The following is a 22,045-nucleotide window of genomic DNA, read 5'->3' on the forward strand; positions in this document are numbered from 1 at the left end:
GGGGGGGTTTGTAGGGCCCTATTGTTCAAAATTTTGAAATTGAGACTTTTGGACTTGGGTTTGAACACAGGGTCGTCTTTTTAGGAACAGCCAAAATGCCAGAAGGTTTTGCCTTTCCTTTAGACTAATCACATGCTTTGGCACAAAGATGAGCAACAATCTTGACCGCAAATCCAAGCTTTGGGTCCTTGGACTTAATGTGACCCACTAACAAGGTTCCTGAGGACGGGATTCTACTCAGGCACAAGATTTCAAGCACTTGTTTCCTGTGCAGATAGATATCGCGGTCCATGCTAAAAGAGATTTAACAAGTAACGGACCAAATGTTCTTTAGAAATTTTGTTTAAAGATTCAATATAGAAGTTGTCTGAACAACTACACTGAACCACTTAAAAGTCTTAGTTTGTTAAAGACTCTGAGCAATTTAAAACATGAAAATACATATCAAAGCAGTATTTCAAGGTGACAAATCAATGTAAAATCTAAAATTGAGGGGTTTAAAAGCACATTGAGCAGAATGCATAAGATTTCGGATCACGCAAGAGACGAAAAAACAAAACCTTTCCCAATTTTGCAATGTACGGACACTAAATCACAATAATGAAAAGAGGGTTTTAAGGAACTCTAAAGCAAATCATTGGAAGGTTTACACCAAAAATACTATGAATAGCTGAAATACTTGAAATAGTGAGAGTGGTGTTTCCTATCCCCCCTGAGGGGGAAGCACGGAAGCACATGCCTGAAACCCAAGATGACAAAAAAATTACAGATGTTGAAAAGAAGAGCAAATAAATGGGGACAGATCCAATGGTAATCAAAGCAAGCCATTTGAAGCATCTTAGGTTTTATTTATCTTACCCATTAATTCAAGATGAACCAAGCAGCCTCAAATCAGATGTCCTGAATCAGACAGGAAATACAGGACGATCCACAAACCTTCGCTCATGTTTACAATAAACCAATGTGACAAACAGCTCAGAATAGGAACTCTTACTGTTAAAGGACACTTTTGCGTAATATTCATCATGTTTTGCATTTTGAATAACAATCAGTCATGTGCAATGTGGTTGAATGGCTGACAAAGCAGCGCGAATCAGCTGCTCGGTGCCAAAATGAATATAGTCAATCCCTAATCAGTTCAGTAATCAAGGACAAACAAGACACAGTTATATATACATGAGCTTAACCGGTTTACCCTCCACCATTTTTGCTCAACACTGGCTTCATTCATGACCTGGTGAGTGATTGCAGCCCCAGAGGAAAGCTACACCAGGTTAAGGGCCATTTTCAGCTCACTGCAAAGTCTTAGTGCTACTTAATCAGTGTTGATGCCTATTTAAGTCTCTTTTCATTACTGCCTGCAGCAGTCAACCATCAAAACAGCATGCAGGACAGCATTCTGTGGGCCCCAGCTAGAGCTAACACAGGACTAACTGCATCTCAACTGTCCCGCAAACAGACTGGCAGGGTTCAGTTTCAAAGCCAAGGTGTTTCTTTAAGTGACCTGCATTGATACGGCGCAGACAGAGTCATTTTCCACTCCATAGGTCAATAAAAGCTTCATGGGGTTCAGACAACTGACAGTGACAGCTTGGTCTTTGTCCATGTGGATGAGTTTACAAACCTGCCCAGTCAAGCGGCAAAAAGCGGCCTGTTTTCTGTAAAACAGAAATCTGATCATATGCTAGAGAGTTAAACAAAGCACCGGTCCATGCTGGCCACAAGCCCCCAACATCCCTCTCCAACCAGACTGACATGCACCCAAACACAAGGTGACACCCCGACAGGGGTGACCTTCATAGAGACTGATTCTGGAACACCAGGTCCAGACAGCACTACATCAACCAGCCTCTGAGCACAAATGTGTTCGTGTTGCTGTCATTTCTCTGAAAGTGTCCGTACAGCACAGCACTTCATCAATATTATGCTGGTGAAACATGCCAGGACTGAAAAAATCAGCCTGCTCATGTAGGTTGCTTTCTAATTGGACACTGTTATTCATTATATAGGCATTATGGGCTCTACGATTTTCAAATAGAACAATAACGAAAACGATTACAACAGACGAAAGAAACCCGAGGACGCAGCCTTTGTCAATAATGCCTCAAAGCTATGGAACACACTATCAAGAGATATTAAGGAAGTTGCTATATTTTTAAAAGAAAGCTAAATACCTTTATTTATTTTTTTATTTATTTTAGCTTTTAACTAGCATATTATTTCTCTGGTACGTTCTATGTATTATGTTGTCATTTATTATTATTTGGTTTCAATTTCCATTTTTGTTATGCATTATATATCTATATATATTAATTTGATATTTTGGGGTTAATTAAGGCAGCTGCTCTCTAAATATTTTTAGAAGAAAGCTAAAAACCTATTTTTTATTTCAGCTTTTAACTAGAAAATGATTTTTCTGATGAATATCACTAGCCACTATTAAAAAAAAAAAAAAAAAAAACTTAATGGCGCCAGACCAATTCTGCAAGCAATGCACTTTCCTCTGGAATTATTCTAGTCTTGCTTCAAATTTTTATTCCTTCATTTTAGCTTTTCTGTTGTCCATTCGCATATATCATAAAACAATCTTTCGGTTTTCATTCAGACAGCCCGACCGACCCAAGCAGGGTATCACACACAGACTGTCCGGCTCGAATTAACTCACACAAAAACGGCCTAAATTTAATTTTCTGTCCCATTATGATGCGTTTTCCACTTTAAGATGAAATATCAGAGTGGGACAGGACGATCTCCGGGATGGTTTTCTTACCCGTGGAGTTGAGATCCGTATGTGCTTGTGTCAGTGAGTGCGTGTTGCTCGTGTATTCTTAACAGTAGTAATAATATCCCAAAGCCGCCGAGCGCTCCCAATAGTCCTCGGCCATGATCCTCTACGGCTGCTGCTGCTGCTCGTCCAGTCTCCGCTGCTGCTGGAGCGACCTTATTTTTATTCCTTCATTTTAGCTTTTCTGTTGTCCATTCGCATATATCATAAAACAATCTTTCGGTTTTCATTCAGACAGCCTGACCGACCCAAGCAGGGTATCACACACAGACTGTCCGGCTCGAATTAACTCACACAAAAACGGCCTAAATTTAATTTTCTGTCCCATTATGATGCGTTTTCCACTTTAAGATGAAATATCAGAGTGGGACAGGACGATCTCCGGGATGGTTTTCTTACCCGTGGAGTTGAGATCCGTATGTGCTTGTGTCAGTGAGTGCGTGTTGCTCGTGTATTCTTAACAGTAGTAATAATATCCCAAAGCCGCCGAGCGCTCCCAATAGTCCTCGGCCATGATCCTCTACGGCTGCTGCTGCTGCTCGTCCAGTCTCCGCTGCTGCTGGAGCGACTTCTCTAGACCCCGCATGTCTCACTTACTGCTCCTTCTCTCCCGAAATTGCTAAAACGTTACAGCAGCTGTTCCTTTCCTTGCCAAATCCGGACTGGAGTGGATCATGGAAGCGACAGCGCAGCTGTGAATAGACTCCGGAGTCACTCACTCCACCACCACCAGGACTCGTTGGATAGGTTGGGGAACGTGTAATTATGTCATTGAGCTAATTCTTGTGTAATTAATACGTTTTTATGATATATCTATATTCCTGAGTAGGTTGCTTCTGTGTATTATGCGTAAAATTTGGATACTAAGTGAAAGTGTCCACCCCTAATAAATTAAAACTAGCTCATAGTGGGCTGACCCGAATTCCATTCAAGCAAGTCAGACTGTACCATTCGGGCGGAATGCGCAGGGGAGAAGCAGCGGGTGAGCGGTGTCTAATGCACTATGCAGTGGGCCACTATGCTGAGTCGTTACATATTTGACATATTATTTGTTTACAAAATTACGTTAAATTGCCGTTGTTTGTAACAGGATCAGATTTATCATTAAAAAGGCTTCTAAATGCATCAATGCAGATCTACGTTGTTCCACCCTAGTTTAAGAAATACATAAGTGTATCATTAAGTGTATCATTGTATTATATTAGAATGGTGTGTACTGAAATTCAGACAGTTTATCTATCTATCTAATAAAACATAATTTTTTTAGAATGGTTTGTTTATATATATATATATATATGTATGTATGTATGTGTGTGTGTGTGAGTGTGTATGTGTGTGTATATACACACACACACATTATGCTGTGCTATAATATACATGAATAACCTAAAATTATTTCCAAATTATTTATAAAAAAAATACAATAAAATAAAAACTTTAGTTTACTGTAAAAAAATAAATAAATATATATATATATATATATATATATATATATATATATATATATAGTGAAGTGACATGTGGCCAAGAATGGTGACCCATACTCGGAATTAGTGCTCTGCATTTATCCCATCCAAAGTGAAATCTAAAATCAATTTGGAATAAAGGCTACATACCCTTTACATGTAAATTCAAATTGCAGTGTATCTTGCAATGTCTACTTTGAGCACTTTAACCTTATTAGAGCATTATGTTTTGAATATCCAGCCTGATTCATAATTGCAGTGACAGCATTGATTTATATGATAATTAAATAGGATGGGTTAGGAGAGCTAGCGGAAACCTAACCTGAAGTGTGTGTGTGTGTGTGTGTGTGTGTGTGATGCAGAGCAGTGGAGCCCCAGTGAGTCACAACTCTGGCATGCATCAGAACCCCTAGCATGTACTTTAGTCCTGGAAACCATATGGGGGTTGCGTCAATGTGCTTTGGGTGCAAATGAATATTTATTTTGTTCCTTTAATAGTTCCGAACATTTTACTTCACCAGGGAAGAAACTGAATGCTGGGAATTATCCAGAGGTTAGTATTTTTTGCATACACGAGTTGACCTTAAAATTAAATGCATTGCATGTTGGTGCCGAAAATGAAAAATGCAAGCTTGCATACAATGCGACCGAAATGAGCATTTCAGTTCCATATACTGTAAGGTTACACCTTTTGTTACAAGTATCCATACATTTGAAAAAAAAGAAAAAGAAAGAAAAAACCAGCACCATGTATGTTCGACCTTGTCTTGATTAAGAGAGTAATCTTCTGAAGCTTCTGAAAATGCCTCTTTGCCACTAGTAGCCACTGTTCAGCCAGGTCAGGTGACTTTCAACATGCCATGCTTATTATTAGCCTACTTGATGATGGCCGCATATGATTGTGCTTTAATTAGAAATAAGATGTTATTAAGGTCCTATTTATGCTGGTGAACAATAATGCAGAGGAGTTAAGTGGCTGATGTAAACCTAAAAGGCAAACCCATTGACGCATGCTGTAATGTGCTGCATTCATTAGTACATTCACATTTTAAGTGCTTAACATGTTGAGAGTGACACTATTATGAAGCAATAGAGGTTCACAGAACCACAACACAGAAGAACAGAGCGCCGGTGCTCACTGTGTCTGTGGATGCATCGACTGGAAGCATCATGTTTGTGTGTGTGTGTGTGTGTGTTGATGATTTAGATTGGGAATGACATGTACTAAGGATAATACATTTGGTATCTGTAACCTCTCTCCTCTCTCCACCTTTCTCCTTCTCTTTCTCTCTGTTTTCTCATAAGCCTCATGTAGAGCTCATGCGATGTATTTGTATGAATCTGTGGTTGTACCAGCCATATAGAAAATTAACTTGAATTTCTCATTTGTATTTTACGTGTGATTTTTATGTGGTTTTTGAACAATGTTTCACATTAAACAAAATGGTTTTACATGTGAATTTCAAGCTGTTTTATGATGGATGCACAATTAAATGTACAATATCAGTCAACATCAATACATTTAGACTGATTCTGGTTTATAATTGTAACACTTATTACTTATTATATAAATAATATTATTAATAATTATTAAATTTAAGTTAATGTTAGATTATTGTGAAGGTAATTTGGATTAATTTGAGGGAAAATGCACCATTAAATATCCAATAGCAGTCAATATTAATACATTTTTAAAAAGCCTCCAGTATCAGCTAATAATAATAATTATATATATATATATATTTTATTTTTTTTTTTGCAGAAGACGTGCGATGCTTTATACTGCCTCTATGGAAAATGGTGATGCTGAGACCCCTCTTTTGTCATCATTATCCATGTGTCAGTGTGTGCAAAGGAAGGGTAGAAGGAGGAGAGATGGGGAAAACCAAAGAGCGTGAGGCAGGAAGGGGGTGTAAGAAAGTGTAAGAAGATTAGAGCATGCTTGGCTAAAGGAGGATTAAAAACTCAGCCCAATTGGCCCGAGGTTCAGCTCCTTCTCCTGTCGTGTGTAAGTGCGTATGAGTATTTATGAGTGGAAGCCTGTATGTTACGCACATATGTGTGCTTGCAACTCTCTCGCTCTCTCTCTCTCTTTCTAGCGTGACCCATGGTTGTACATCACTTTCAACACATATCAAGGCAGCCCAGCAGAACAGGTTAGAAAGAGCAAACAGAAGAGGGAGGGGAGAGAGATAGAGGTAGAGAGAGAGAGAGAGAGGCCAGCGAGAAAGACTTTGTCAGAGAAAGGCATAAAGACATCGGAGTAAAAGAGAAAGGGAAGCTCGTCTCTGCGTGTGTGTTTGAGAAGACAGCTGCAAAAGGAAGTAAGATCATGGAAATGTTGTTTGGCATAATATTGCAACAAATTGTGTTCTTTGTTTGGCTTATGAAATTCAAATCTCTGCGTGTGTGTTTGTGAAGACAGCTGCAAAAGGAAGTAAGATATGTTGTTTGGCATAATATTGCAACAAATTGTGTTCTTTGTTTGGCTTATGAAATTCAAGGAACTGCATGCATATGTGTTATGTATTATGTGAGAATCCTTTCTTGCCATAACATGTTGTGTTTATGTAACTTTATGCATGATCCAGCCCTGCATTCACATCAACCAATATTGTTCACACTTCAATATTTATTCATAATCAAGATGGTAATTGAAATCTGCACATCCTGCACACAGCATGCGCAACGTGTTAATTCGTTGCTTTCATGTTATCAGCACACTTCAGTTTACTAAAGTCTAGCTGCAATCTATAATTAAGCAGGAGACTTAAATATTCATGTGGCCTAGTAATCAGAACTCAGTCTTGCTGAAAGTCCTGAGGTCTCTGGCAGGCCACACGGTCGATATCAGCATGTGTGGAGGAGCCGACAGAAGCTCTAAGACTGGCTGCTTAAGAGATACACTTCTGTCTTTCAGTCTGTCTGGTTCTTTTAGAGGTTTTATTTTAAGCTGCAGCAGGTCTGAACGGCGATACCATCTTTAATTAAAGCACGCTCTGACAGCACACAGGCTCCTACTGTCACCGCTGCGTCTCACTATGTTACTCCAGTGGATCGTGCCTGGAGTTCTTTATGAGCAGCCCATTGTGTTTGGCTTATTCTGAGCTTTACTAGAATCTATTAGGATCAGTGTCATTTTGGCAGCACTGTAATAACTCCTGCATGTGGCGGTATATTGCACACACTTTTCTGTGCACTTGAAAAGAAAGGTTCTTTAAAGAACCTTCTTTTTAAAGGGATAGATTGTCCAAAAATGAATATTCTGTCAGCATTCGTTCACCCTCATGTCATTCCAAACCTGTATGAATTTCTTTCTTCTGTGGAACACACAAGAAGATATTTTTAAAAACGTCAAAAAATGTGTTTTGCTTTGTTTCTCCTGTACACTGAAAATCATGTGAGTCCAAAGCTTTTTGGACCACCTTCTTTTGTGTTTTGCAGAAGAAATACAGTAAATTTATATGCAGGTTTGGAACGACATGAGGCTGAGTAAATTACAGAATTTTCATTTTGAGGTGAATCTTTGGTTGTAAAGGGTTCTTGGTTTGAATTTAAACCATAGTATTTTTTATTCAGCAAGGATGCATTCAATTCATCAAAGAATCTCGAAAAAAAAGTACACAGTTTCACAGTTCCCACAAAGATATTAAGCAGCACAACTGTTTTCAACACTGCTAATAAGAAATGTTTCTTGAGCAGCAAATCAGCATATTAAAATGATTTCTGAAGGATCATGTGACACTGAAGACTGGAGTAATGATGCTGAAAATCACAGGAATAAATTACATTTTAAAATATATTTAATTAACAAACTGTTATTTTAAATTGTAATGACATTCCACTTATTTTACTATATTTTTAATAAAAGAAATGCAGCCTTGGTGAGCATGAAATTCTAGAAAAGTTGCAAAATGACGTGATACTAGAGTAGGTAAAGTGTGAAAACTATGGTAAGGGTAAACCATAAATATTAATCCATAAAAAGTTGTCTATTAAAACACATTAAAAAAAACTTCTGAATCATCATTTTGCAAGCCATTATAAGGTTTACTCTGTTCATGTGAGTGGTAAATCAGCTGTGGAGATGAAGCTGTAGTGAGGCCAAATCTTGCACAACACAGAAAAAGGAGCTTTCACTGTTTTCTGGGACCACTGGATTGAAACAGGAGAGGGGGATGGAGAGGTTCGCATTCCACACCACTGAAATTCAAAGTTTTTTAACCCTGTCCTTCATTTTCTCTTTTCTTTTCTGTGTATTTCATATGTCATCCAAGCGGCAAACTTCCAGTCTCTCTCGTGAAACCAAGCTGGCTCCAAAAGGGAGTCAGTCCCATAGACTCCCCATGTTAAAATGCCCAACTTTACAGCAGAAAATAGTGTGTTTACTGCTGGTACAAAAAGTGGTTTATGTCTATATAACTAATTTTGACCTTCATGAGGGGGGTGGATTTTTTTACAGCTCATCTGTTTAAATTATATTAAGCCTTGAGTTCTGCATAATTAAGGGCGTGGCCACTTGAGTGACAGGTGGATTGCCGCTGCTGTCACCACCGTCGAGCTAGGTGGGCGTGGTTTCAGCAACCAGCTCCCTCATCTTTGCAATAGCGTCTGTCTGCGGACTGCAAGAGAGGGGTGTAACTGGAAGGGGGCGTAACTTGATTCTCCATCTTTGCCCATTTTCGATTATCCATGAGTGACGCACTGCCAAGATGGCTACGGCCCACTTTTAGCTTCAAAAACGCTCTTCAGAAGCCTACGGGTGACGTCATGGACACTACGTCCATGTTTTTATACAGTCTATGGTGTCATCATGTACGTGTCAGTTTTTTTTATGTTGCCAATCTGAATGTTACTCATTATTTGTAACATCTTAAATGACCTTGCAAATATGGTTAGACATGCTTGTCATGTGATCTTGCATCATAATCTGACTGCTAGAGCTGTGGGTATTTACACAGGTGTGGCTGTATATGTCCTAAACACACATAATATAATCAATAATTTAGGTCTAAAGGTTGGGTTGCTTTAAGCTGTAGTAAGGTCAACAATGAAATAACAGCGAGTTTTGAAGTAAGTCTCACAAAGTTGTATTTCTTTCCAAAATCAATAAAAATAAAAATCAATATATACAAATTCTATAAGTATATATCATATATCAAATTATATACTTTTTGATATTATATTTTATAGTATTTATCTCCAAAATCAATCAAATCTTAATATATAAAAATAAAGTCAAATAAATATATTAAAATATATTTTGTACTATTGTGACATTATTTCTACAACAATCAAGGGCTTTTGTAATTACAGTCATGTGAAAAAAATCTCATTCTAACCACAATGCAAACATTTACAATTAAATAAATTACTGTAATAATTAAATAATTACTGTAAAAAATATTTAGAGTGTAAAATATTTATACATCATGGTAGTATTTGTTGTACTGCCTTTTTAAAAAAATCATTGTGTTCCGACAGATTGATTCTCATAGCTGCTTTAAGTTAATACCAATCTAATTCGAGTAATTAATGAGAGTAATGAGAACGCAAATATGAATCATCTGGACCAGTGTTATTTTAGTATCATTCATAAAATATTATAATTTTATTAATATTTTGAATCCGGTTTTATTTTTATATATTCAATTTTAATTTTAGTTTTTATTGATTTTTTGTTAAAGTTAAAGTAAATTAAAATGAGAAATGCTGCTTAGGCAGCTAGCTGAAATTAAAGTTTTTTATATTAATTTGTATTTTATTTCAATTAATGTTTATGATATCTTAAGCAACAAAAATGTTTTTTAATGGATTTAGTTTTACTATTTTACTATAATAACCCCAGTCCAATATTGAAAATGTAACTGAAAATAAACACATACGTACAAACATTAAAAAAATGCTTAATTGTCATGGAAATACTGACAGATAAACAAATTAAAATAAAATAATTATACTAAGATGTACTTTTCAGCAATATATTATTTCTTACTTTCAAGTGCAATTAGAAAAACAAAAACATGTTTTTAACAGCTTTGTGAGATTTAACCTTTGACCTTCACCTGTTTTTTCCCCTGATTTACACTGATGCCATATCTGTTGTGTAATTCTTTCTGACACTGCCTTGAAGTCTCATCTTTTGTGAATTGCGATGCTGTTAATGTCTCTCTCTCTTTTTTTTTGGGCTGACCTTAATCATTTATTCTCTTTGTGAACGTCTCTCTCTGTCTTTCACAGGATGCTGTGGAGTTTGTTGGCAGTGCTGGTGGTTTCAGCAGCTGTCCTGTACGTCCTCTATCACTGGCTCATCCCTACAGCTGTGCAGAGCAGCGGCTGGCTGGCACTCCTCTGGCACGATGTCATCCTTGAGCGGGTCCTTAACATCATGACGGGATCATCGCGACCTCAGGTGACCCTCACTGTCATTCATCACTCACATATATGCAGAGATGAGATGTTGATGTTCAAAGAAGACAGAGAGTCACTGCTGACAAAAATACTATGTACCATGAAAATACTGTATTTTGGTGAATCTAACAGCCTGTAAAGAACATGCCATGGTTATATGATCTGATTGATCTTGAATGATATTTATACATCTAAAGCTTTGGTTATTATAGAGTATTCATCTCATCCCTCACACTCTCAATTTCAGTTGTTACCTTCAAGGAAATGATTTAGACAACCTTGGGCAAGTAAAACAGTGTGCCAGATGTCATTTGTGCTAACTGCCATTAGAATATTAAATGGTGAGACATGAATATGAGTAGGTGTAGATAAGTATGCACATTAATTGTACACATGTGTATGTGTGTGCGTGTGTGAGTGTATGTGTATGTTGAAGTATAACATAGATGAGCTTTAGATCTTTTACATTGCTCTTTTGCATATTTGTTTTTGTTGTTTTTATGTTGTTGTGTTAATGTCATTGTTTGTGGTGTATAGTGAAGCCAAAGACAAATTTCCAATCCAATTTCCACACACACACACACACACACACACACACATATATATATATATATATATATATATATATATATACATATATATGTGTGTGTGTGTGATTTATTTATTACACAAAATATATTTACCATTAAGAAAATGAAACCTAGGTCCAATCATTTTTTTTTTGTATTGTTACATTATTTTCATCATAATAAAGAACATTTGTATTAGTCATCTGAAAAAAAGTATCATAATGCAAAAATAAATGATTTATGATGATTACATTTTTTTTTAAATCATTGTGTCCAAAAGAAATTATTTGAAGAACCTGTGTATATAAATACCAGGCTACATGCAGAAGCTAATTACCTTCTAACATCTGTACCACGGTACAGCCAAAGTACATTTTTTATGATTAAACAGGATTTTTCAATAGCAGAAACCCTATAAAATTGCTTTTGAAAGCAAGAGTAATTAATGTCCTCCTGTTATGTGTCTTTATTTTTCAACTATTGTTCTCTGGCTTTGCTTTGCTAAAGAACACTGTTGATCATGGCTGATTTCTGTGAATGCAGCGCATGCTGAAAGCCGTTCAGAAGAATGCTACAAAAGGAGACCCTCAGAGCGTCATCTCAGCCATCGACTATTACTGCCGCCACAAAGAATGGGCCATGAACGTGGGCGATGATAAAGGTAGCAACCTCTATTCCCTCACCTCCTTCTCTGCTCCCTTACTAATATTCTCACCATTTGCTTGATATTTGTGTTGCTTCTATTATCTCTGTATCTCTCTTCTCTGCTCTTGAGTAAATGGCTTTAGGGCTGCTCATAGCTGGCTGTTCTGAATGAGACGTGACGGCAGTCACCTGTCTACGGGGTCAATATGCTCTCTGCATGGCTGCACACATGCACACTAGTTTCATGTACATGTGTGCACAATGTGCAGCCAATGCATCCCACACAATCAACAGCAGCAATTAGGTGCACTGATGCATTATGGGACTGAGGATGGATTCATTTCTGAAGTGTTCCCCGAATTATCTGTTTTATACAATATACAAAGTTATCCAATTTTGATTGTTGATAGTTGACAGACATTAGAGGAACATGTCCGTAATTTACATTTTAGGGGAACTGACTTAATATATCCACTAAATATCACCGGATGATTTAAAGACATTGAGCAAAAACACTACAAAAAATAATTTTCTTACTTTGTATTTTTTCCCCCCAGTACAAACATTACATTAGCTTGAGAGGCAAGATTACTTTACTATATAGAACTATATTTTATTTTATTTTGAGTTATTTTATTACATCAAGTTAAACTAAATGAAAATGAGAAATGTTGCCTTGGCAATCTGTTTATATTTGCAAGTTTTTTATATTTTATTTTCAGTTAAAGTTTATTTTATCTCAATAATGATTTTTTTAATGGTTTATTTTGATTTAACGGTGATGAAACAGGACAAGAAAAATATCTGGCAATTGGTTAAGAAAAATCAACTTAATTCAAAAGGAAAGCAATAATATTTTTCTTATTCCACACTGAACAAAAAATTCTCAGAAATTATAACTACAAAGAAACGGCAAGAGACACATTGAATTAAACGTGATATTTTGAAGTACAAAGACTGAAATAGTATTTTCTTGTAAAACATTAAAAAAACAATAATGCATTGTGCATTGGCATATACAGTATGTTTTAAGCCAAAATTTACTTAATTTTAAAAAACAAGACTATATATTGTCATTTTGTATATCTTCTTGTGAATAATTTTGCTTCTCAAGTAAATGTATCTTGATTTTTATGATTTTATGATATCATTGATTTATGAATGTTTCGACATTTGCAGTGGAAAACAAGGCAAAAATATACTGAGTAAGAGAATCTTTTGAATGATGTTCTGAGAAAAGCTTTAGCATAAACTGATGCTTTTTAATGAGATGTTTTGTTATCCAATGCAGTGATATTAAGTGAATTAAGTATTCAAATACTTTTAGTGTATTTAATGAACATCAGTATGATCTTATCCCTATTAGCAGCTCAATTTCATGTGTGACAACAGGCACTGATGAATAAACGATGGTGCTAATGGCGCAGAGAGGCTCTAATGATATTTCGACGATGTCATTAGCCACCTCATTGATTAGTTTCCTCAGTTATCCTCTGGTTGAGCACCGTGTCTCTCTCTGAAGGGCTCATACTGGATTCAGTGTTGACGGAGGTAAACCCCAGCACAGCTCTGGAGCTCGGCACGTACTGCGGCTACTCCACCGTTCGGATCGCTCGACTGCTGTCCCCTGGCTCCAAACTCATTACAGTCGAATTCAACCCAGCCTTTGCTGAAGTTGCTCGTCAGATCATCGCCTACGCCGGCCTTCAGGATAAGGTGAGAAAAAGAGCTGGTATACATAAGTTATACTGAGAAAAAAATGGTGTAGCCTTTGAAACAATTTTCACTCAGAAACTGTATGTAAGATGTGACATGTGGCCAAGTATGGTGACCCATACTTGGAAGTAGTGCTCTGCATTTAACCCATCCAAAGTGCACACACTCAGCAGTGAACACACACCTAGCAGTGGGCAGCCATTTATGCTGCGGCGCCCGGGGAGCAGTTGGGGGTTCGGTGCCTTGCTCAAGGGCACCTCAGTCGTGGTATTGAAGGTGGAAGAGAGCCCTGCCCCTCCCCCTACAATCCCTGCCGGTACGAGACTCGAACCTGCAACTTTTGGGTTACGAGTCCGACTCTCTAACCATTAGGCCACGACTTCCCCTGTTTTATACAGTTATAAGTAACATTGAATTAAATGTGAAATTTTTAAGTAGAATGGTTGAAATGTTATTTTCTTGTAAAATATACTCCAATAATCTTGATTACCAATGCACTAATAATCATGCACTGCTTACTGCCTACTATTTTCTAAATAGTATGAATATGCAAAATGAAACAATAAAGTGTAAAATTAGAATATACTACATTGTTGCCACATGACCTCACACTGTTGCATGTTTCAGCAAATTGCATCAAATTATCATTGAATTGCATTTATTTAAAAAAAAATCATAATCTAATATTGTCTGAGAGAAAGATGAGATAAGATAATAAAATAATGGCTAATATCACTTCTGGTTCATTACTCACATTTGACATGAAAGATCAAGCCATGCATTGTCATTTACATCATCGATGAATAAAAACTATAATTGTATTAATGGACCTTATTGTAAAGTTGATATATTATACATATTTATTTTGTGCTCTACATATGTACTTTTTCCACACTTTTTGAACATATAGCTCATTAAAAATCCAGTTCTGTATGAAAGCATGAAGCTAAAACATTTTGTAAATTCCAAACTAAGTGATTATCTTGTAGGCTTGATACAAGTGGCATCTTAAAAACAACTATGTTAGTTTTTTACCTTTAAATGTCAGTTTCAAAGTCAATCTGATATGGGCCATCCTTAGCTGACGCGGGGACCCCCCTTGGACCATTCGCGTTCCTGGGGTGGGGGTTTACACTTAATTAGGGGGCTTCAAAGTCACAAAAACAGACAAAACTACATAGAGTTGCTTAGGACTAAATATGTATTTTAAAGGTAACAATGCTTTTTTTTGTTCTGTTTTTCAAAGGTTACTCTAGTGGAGGGACCCTCTGGTGATTTAATCCCCAAAATGAAGGAACGATTTGGAATAAAATACTTTGATTTTGTGTTTTTGGACCACTGGAAAGATCGTTATGTACCAGATACTAAACTTCTCGAGGTAGGAAGGCAAAGGCAAATACATACACACTCAGTATTGTTTACATTAACCCCTCACGAAATGGTTCTAACATATGAAAAATAACATTGTAGGACTGTGGTCTACTGAAAAAAGGCACTGTCCTGTTGGCCGACAATGTCATTTGTCCTGGAGCCCCGGAATATTTGAAATATGTGAGGAACAGCCCACGCTATGAAAGCCGATACTACAAGTCCAACCTGGAGTACACCAAAGTAGAAGATGGCCTGGAGAAATCTGTCTTCTTAGGATGAGAAAGAATGAATGAATAGTTCTGTAAAACAGGGACGGCACAAGGGAAAAAGTACAAGCCAGTTCCTCTAAAATACCCAGTCTTGTGATGCCATGTCTACTAAGAACAGACAAACGGATGTTTTTGTCCTAAACAAAACCCACTTGCAACATCGCAATGCTGTGAAATCTCCTTATACACCATTTCTGCTGAGCTATGGTTTAAGATATTTTATAACACAACCTGCTTATGTCTTGTACATTTTTTTCAGGAGAGTGATTGTACTATTGGATAAAGCTATGAAATTCAATTTCTTAAAAACTCATGTTGTTTTTCCTAATCAAAGAATATCACAGAAGTCTTTGTGTATGTATTGTTGTAAAAAATTGTGAATTTTTCTTTCAGTATTTTCCCCATATTTTTTCAGTACAAATATCTAAGTATTTTTAATTAAGATACATTTACTTGAGAAGCAAAATGGCATCAGATATTTAGTCCTGTTTTCTGAAAAATGTATAAACATTTTTTTTTGCTTAAAACAAGAAATGATGACTGGCAATGGTAATAAAACATATTTTTATATGTAATTATGATACATTTTTCAGAAAACAAGACTTAAGTCATTTTTTATCTCAAGTAAACATTGAGTAAACATCTTGTTCTAGAATTTGTTTGTATTTTTGCTGGAAAACAAGACAAAAATGCTGAGTAAGAAGTGTTTATACTGGTATTGTATTAATAAAAATTTTTTCAGTACAAATATCTAAGTATTTTTTAATTAAGATACATTTACTTGAGAAGCAAAATGGCATCAGATATTTAGTCCTGTTTTCTGAAAAATGTATAAACATTTTTTTTTGCTTAAAACAAGAAATGATGACTGGCAATGGTAATAAAACATATTTTTATATGTAATTATGATACATTTTTCAGAAAACAAGACTTAAGTCATTTTTTATCTCAAGTAAACATTGAGTAAACATCTTGTTCTAGAATTTGTTTGTATTTTTGCTGGAAAACAAGACAAAAATGCTGAGTAAGAAGTGTTTATACTGGTATTGTATTAATAAAATAAAATAAAAGTTGAGATTGAATACATAGGACAAATTGTATATAAAGACCATTTTATTCATATGATAATAACATTAATAATTCATATGAATCCCAAAAACTCACCCAATGACATTTTCTATGTTCAAATGACTAAAAACTAATTTTCGAAACAGGCATCGGGTAGAATTAGAGAACTATTTAAAGGGGTCATATGATGTGATTTCAAGTTTTCAATTCTCTTTGGAGTGTTACAAGCTGATTGTGCATAGATAAGATCCCTGAAGTTGCAAAGACTAAAGTCTCAAAACCAAAGAGATATTCTTTATTAAAGTTAAGACTCTGCCACGCCCCCCTAAAATGGCTCGTTCTAACACGCCCCCACATATCTACCTCACTATGTGGAAATATTTGCATAATGTGGCCCAAATGTTCACGCAAAGAAAGAAGGCGTGGTTTCAGTAACCGCAGTTAGTGTTGAAGCAGCATGTCAGGGAGGCGCTGTGTGTTTCTAGGCGAAAGCAAAGCACTTTATTTGGCCTTTCCGAAAGTAGATGCATTAAGATGACTTGCAACAGAACAGCAATGCATTTTATGGACGACCGTTTCGTGAACCTAGGAGAGGAGGTAATTCTGACTTTGCTATGACAATCTGGCGCTTCTGAATCAGCTACTGTTTTGTTATTAGTTTAAGTATTTGCTATTGACTGTTCAAATGCGGAGTTTTGCGCATCGTGTGTGTGTATGTGAGTGCGAGCGAGAGAGCGGTGTGTGTGTGTGTGCTGCAAACACATATTCATCACTGTGTGAGACTGTTCCCCTTTCGGGCTCTGTCTTTATTAGTATTTGAAAAATAATGTGTTTTTTGAACATTAAAGCATGTCAACATATTCTGTTACACCAAATAATGATCTTTAAAAAAAGCATCATATGACCCCTTTAATGAATGAACAATGCATTATGCTTTCAGAAGACGTTAAGCCTCTTTTCATGGGAAAATAGAGCTCTGTTTTTACAATGATGGGGCATTTTTGTGTGAGTTATGCAGTGTTTTTATTCTGAATGTATGAAACAGTCAATCAGAACAATCTACATGTGTTTTTTGCTGAAAAACTCAAGTAGATTGTATGTTGAAAAGCATGTACACAAATATATGTGTTTGAAAAATTGGCGATTCACCAAAACTTGAATGTAAACTCGTTCTCGGCACATCAGTCCTGAGCCCTTCCACTACTGAAGATCTTGGCCAGGAGGGAAACGTTCGATTGAGCTTTGTCCTGGATGGCTTTGCTCTTCTCTTGTGCCTTCTGGAGGTTCTTCTTGGACAAGCCTTTGTTCTTAAACCATTTGAGGTGGATCTCTTCTTCTGTAGGTCGCTGTTTGTAATCCCACGTCTTCTCCTCTACGACCTCTCCCTTCTTCTCCTTCTTCTTCCTTAGGTTCTCCAGCTTCTGGCTCTTTTCCACACTAGCCAGGTAGAAGTTGGTCTCCTTCTTCGCCTGGGAGATTTCTGTTCTCATACGCTGATGATACACCGTCTGCTCGTAAGCCAATCGTTCGCTGAGATGGCACCACTGGAACCTGTTCAGGTACTTGATGAAAGAGAGAAAAAGTAACAATACAGCTTTATATGATGAATTTTACATTGTATAAGGGAGGTACCAAAACAACTCAAAAGTTTGGGTTTGTAAGATTTTTTAATGTTTTTGAAAGAAATCTCCTATGCTCGCCGAGACTGCATTTATTTGATGAAAAATACAGTAAAACCAGTAATATTGTGAAATATTATTACAATTTAAAAAGTCATTTATTCCTGTGATCAAAGCTGAATTTTCAGCATCATTACTCCAGTCTTCAGTGTCACATGATCCTTCAGAAATCATTCTTTTATTCACTTTTTATCAATTTAAAGGGGTCATATGATGCTTTTTTTAAAGATCATTATTTTGTGTATTTGGTGTAACAGAATATGTTGACATGCTTTAATGTTAAAAAAACACATTATTTTTCAAATACTGTACATTATTGTAGGTCCTCTATGCCCCGCCTCTCTCAAACACTTCGTTTTCTACAAATTCCCTCCTTCTGACAAGCGCAGTCTGCTCTGATTGGCCAGCGGACCCAGTGCATTGTGATTGGCCGAACACCGCAAGTACTCATCGGAAATGTATGCCCCTTACCATAATCGTGAGCTTCATCTTTCAAAATAAATGTAAAGACAGAGCCCGAAAGGGCAACAGAGTCTCGTGACAGACACAGTGATGAATATGTGTTTGCAGTACACAAGACACGGTTAAGACAGCTGACTCTACTGTGATGTGACCCCCCTCTCTCTCTCTCTCTTTCTCTCTCTCGCTCTCACTCTCTGGCGCTCTCTCTCTCGCTCGCGCACACACACACACGATGCGCAAAACTAAAAAAAAAAACAGTCAATAGCAAATACTTAAAATAATAACAAAACAGTAGCTGATTCAGAAGCGCCAGATTGTCATAGCAAAGTCAGAATTCCCTCCTCTCCTAGGTTCACGAAACGGTCGTCCATAAAATGCGTTGCTGGTCTGTTGTAAGTGATCTTAAAGATTCCTAAATGCATCTACTTCTGGAAGGCCAAATAAAGTGCTTTTGCTTTCGCCTAGAAACACACAGCGTCTCCCTGACATGCTGCTTCAACACTAACTGCTGTTCCTGAAACCACGCCTTCTTTTTTTGCGTGCACATTTGGGCGGCATTATGCAAATATTTCCACATAGTGAGGTAGATATGTGGGGGCGTGTTAGAACGAGCCGTTTTAGGGGGGCGTGGCAGAGTCTTAACTTTGATAAAGAATATCTCTTTGGTTTTGAGACTTTAGTCTTTGCAACTTCAGGGATCTTATCTATGTACAATCAGCTTGTAACACTCCAAAGAGAAAGGAAAACTTGAAATCGCATCATATGACCCCTTTAATTCATCCTTGCTGAATAAAAGTGTTAAATTCTTTCAAAAAAATCATTTACTGACCCCAGACTTTTCAGTAGTAGTGAATCTGTATTATGTACCTTTATGGACCACAGGTCGCTGCTGAAGCGGCTCCTCTTCTTGTTGGCCATGGGTGTGTTGTGCAGACTGGCTGACACTCTCTTAGCGATGCGCTTGTCTCTGAACTCCACCCAGCCCTCCGTAAAACTGGATGAATTGCTTCCAGCTTTCTTTTTCTTTCTTTTCACACAACGATCTATAAGAGAGTCACAAAAAATATCTGTATGGAAAGTTGGTCAAACATGAAAACATGCACAAGGGATAATTTTGGGGGGATTTTCAGCATCATCACGCCAGTCTTCAGTGTCACATGATTCAGAAATCAGTCAAATATGCTGATTTGCTGCTCAGTTATCATCAATTATAACCGTAGCTTAGGTTATTATTATTATCAATGTTGCAAAACAGGTTTCGCTGCTTATTTTTCTCCGTAAACTATTATATATTTTTTCAGGATTCTCTGAAGAGAATGTTTTTTAATTTAAAACTAATATTTTGAAACACAAATGCTTTTACTGTCACTTTAGATCAACTGAATGCATGCCTGCTGGACAAAAGCTTACTCACCCCAAACTTTTGTACCTCAAAATGGTAGTGCATCATGGTTTCCACAACATTAAGCAGCACAACTGTTTTCCACATCGATGATAATAAGAACCGTTTCTTGAGCAGCAAATTTGAAGGATCACGTGACACTGAAGACTTTAAGTCAAGTCACTTTTTATTGTCACATCACCACAGCACATGTGCCTTAGTGAGTGTTTCTGCACCAGACAGTGCAGAAACAATTTACATATAAACATACAGACCTCAACAGATGACAATGTGCAATGCATATGGTCAGTACACACAGTGTACTATTAGACATCCTTACTTTAGTAATGATGCTGAAAATTCAGCTTTGCATCACAGGAATAAATTACATTTTAAAATATATTCAAATAGAAAACAGTTCAATATTTCACAAAATTACCATTTACTGTAATTTCGATCAAATAAATGTAGCCTTGGTATGAATAAGACACTTCATCTGTTAAATGTTAGTTTGCTTTAATTTAGTATTTTCAGAAGTACACTCATATATAGCTAATAGACATCGACTACAAGCCACAAAACAACGAAATTGATTTTAAAAATGTAATCTTTATTTCAATCATATATATATATAATTGTAAAGGACTGTAGTTTTACCTTCAGGCTGTAGGAAGATCCTCCCGATCTCTCCGTACACACTCAGCATAGTCCGCAAGTGTTTTGGTCTCATCCTCGGAGGAATGTGTCCCAAATACACGATACCAGGGATACAGTTCTTGCCCTTCGGTTTCTCAGGCTCATCTTCTTCATTTATATCAAGGTCAAGAGCTTCACCATCACCACTGTCATCTTCAGTGTCAGCATCCTCCTCCTCATCTTCCTCTCGTTTAGAGTCATTCAACTCTTCTTCATTGACCATGGGATGCGTTTCTAGGTTTGCTGTAACTTCACTCTTCTCCGGAAGAGCCATAATTAGACGTGACAGCTATTAGAGACTAAAATGAGAAAGGCTGCATATTAGAAATCTTGTCAAATCTCACGTTAATATCTAAAGTAACTTAACTCACCTACTCTTTAAATCAGTAACTGCAAAACGATTCAAGATTTTTTATTTGTCACATACATGGTTATATAGAGAATGTATGACCAGCAGGTCCGCTCCATGGACAGTGCAATTATTAAAGAATACAAACACAAGAAAATGATATATAAATATAACGTTACATTTCATTTCCTGTGATTCTTACTTTGAAAGAGTGACTAGTCTATTTCCATGTAAAATATTATCTTTATCCATAAAGATGTATGTCCATTCCAAGATGTTTTGGGGGAAATTATAGAAACAAATCGGACTCGTTCAACACATGTGGCACGGCGAGCGGCTCTGACGTCAATTTCAAGCGTCAAGAAGACAGCCTGGATTTTCTTAAAGAGACAGAACTCTTTTTACAACGCGCCCTCTAATATCCATTGTATTATATGATAGAATTCATTTGATTATAGGCTTAATGTATCACATATTCTTAGGATAACATAATATAATATTCTAACCCTGTCTGAATTTAATATATTTCAAATATTAATACAGGAATGGACAATAATTTAAAGCACTCTGTTGTTGTAGTATTCATACTAAACATTGGAGGGCGACAAAACACAATGAAATATTTGAGCCCGGGCAATTTGAACAGCCTCACAATTCTAATCTGCAATTTGTTAAAACATAGCTCACACTTTTAAGCATAAACTGCAGGATGTTCAGTGGTGTAATGTAGCGTAAAGTAATAATACTTCGTTACAGTACTTAAGTATTTTTTGGGAGTATCTGTACTTTACTTGAGTTTTTATACTTCAGCCAACTTTTACTTTTACTCCACTACATTTCCTAATTAAAATGTATACTTTTACTCCGATACATTTCCCCGAAGCATATTCGTATCTGCTTTTCTGCAGATATATTGCTTGTTTATATTGCTTATATTGCATAATATTGCTTGTTTTTTTGCTCGGTTTTGCTAACGAAAATAGTTAATAGCAAAGATCACAGCACTGTTTTGCGTCTCTGAGCAATGGACGGTGTTTACTTATTGAATGAATCAGCTTTTTGAACGAATCGGTTGAATAAATGATTCAGTGATTCACTCATTAACACAGTCAAATGCTTTGTTTCTGAATGAATCAGTCGTTTGAATGAATCGGTTGAATAAATGATTCAGTCATTCA

The 22,045-nt window shown here is 36.6% G+C and overlaps 3 protein-coding genes across 5 annotated transcripts in view; 1 reads left to right on the forward strand and 2 right to left on the reverse strand.

Annotated features, from left to right (window-relative positions):
- cdk16 (cyclin dependent kinase 16) overlaps positions 1–3,521 on the reverse strand; it is a 31,341-nt gene extending 27,820 nt beyond the window's left edge. Inside the window, exons 1-2 of one of the 2 annotated variants that reach the window (XM_016271651.1) lie at positions 3,355–3,521; positions 2,771–2,940 (exon numbers count right to left, since the gene is read on the reverse strand). The gene's annotated coding sequence lies outside the window, so the exon portion shown is untranslated. The remainder of the gene's footprint in view (positions 1–2,770; positions 2,941–3,354) is intronic. The other variant, XM_016271650.1, reaches the window with a different exon arrangement.
- Positions 3,522–4,699: 1,178 nt separating this feature from the next.
- comta (catechol-O-methyltransferase a) lies at positions 4,700–15,590 on the forward strand. 2 transcript variants are annotated; one of them, XM_016271700.1, is made up of 6 exons: positions 4,700–4,804; positions 10,492–10,663; positions 11,775–11,892; positions 13,399–13,592; positions 14,839–14,970; positions 15,063–15,590. In XM_016271700.1, exons 1-6 carry the CDS (start codon positions 4,785–4,787, stop codon positions 15,240–15,242), a joined length of 816 nt encoding a protein of 271 aa, XP_016127186.1. In that variant the 5' UTR covers positions 4,700–4,784; the 3' UTR covers positions 15,243–15,590. The 2 variants fall into 2 exon arrangements, with proteins under 2 accessions (XP_016127186.1, XP_016127187.1); XM_016271701.1 differs by lacking the exon at positions 4,700–4,804 and adding an exon at positions 6,244–6,575 and having other exon boundaries at positions 15,063–15,588.
- A 1,605-nt stretch (positions 15,591–17,195) lies between these two features.
- abt1 (activator of basal transcription 1) lies at positions 17,196–21,224 on the reverse strand. The gene is made up of 4 exons (XM_016271702.1): positions 21,070–21,224; positions 20,480–20,817; positions 19,309–19,484; positions 17,196–17,862 (listed from the first exon to the last, which is right to left on the reverse strand). The coding sequence occupies exons 2-4, from the start codon at positions 20,790–20,792 to the stop codon at positions 17,482–17,484; spliced, it is 870 nt and encodes a 289-aa protein (XP_016127188.1). The 5' UTR covers positions 20,793–20,817; positions 21,070–21,224; the 3' UTR covers positions 17,196–17,481.
- Positions 21,225–22,045: the final 821 nt, after the last annotated feature.

Source organism: Sinocyclocheilus grahami, unplaced genomic scaffold (genome assembly GCF_001515645.1).
Source record: "Sinocyclocheilus grahami isolate Dianchi unplaced genomic scaffold, SAMN03320097.WGS_v1.1 scaffold64.1, whole genome shotgun sequence".
Classification (NCBI taxonomy): Eukaryota; Metazoa; Chordata; class Actinopteri; order Cypriniformes; family Cyprinidae; genus Sinocyclocheilus; species Sinocyclocheilus grahami.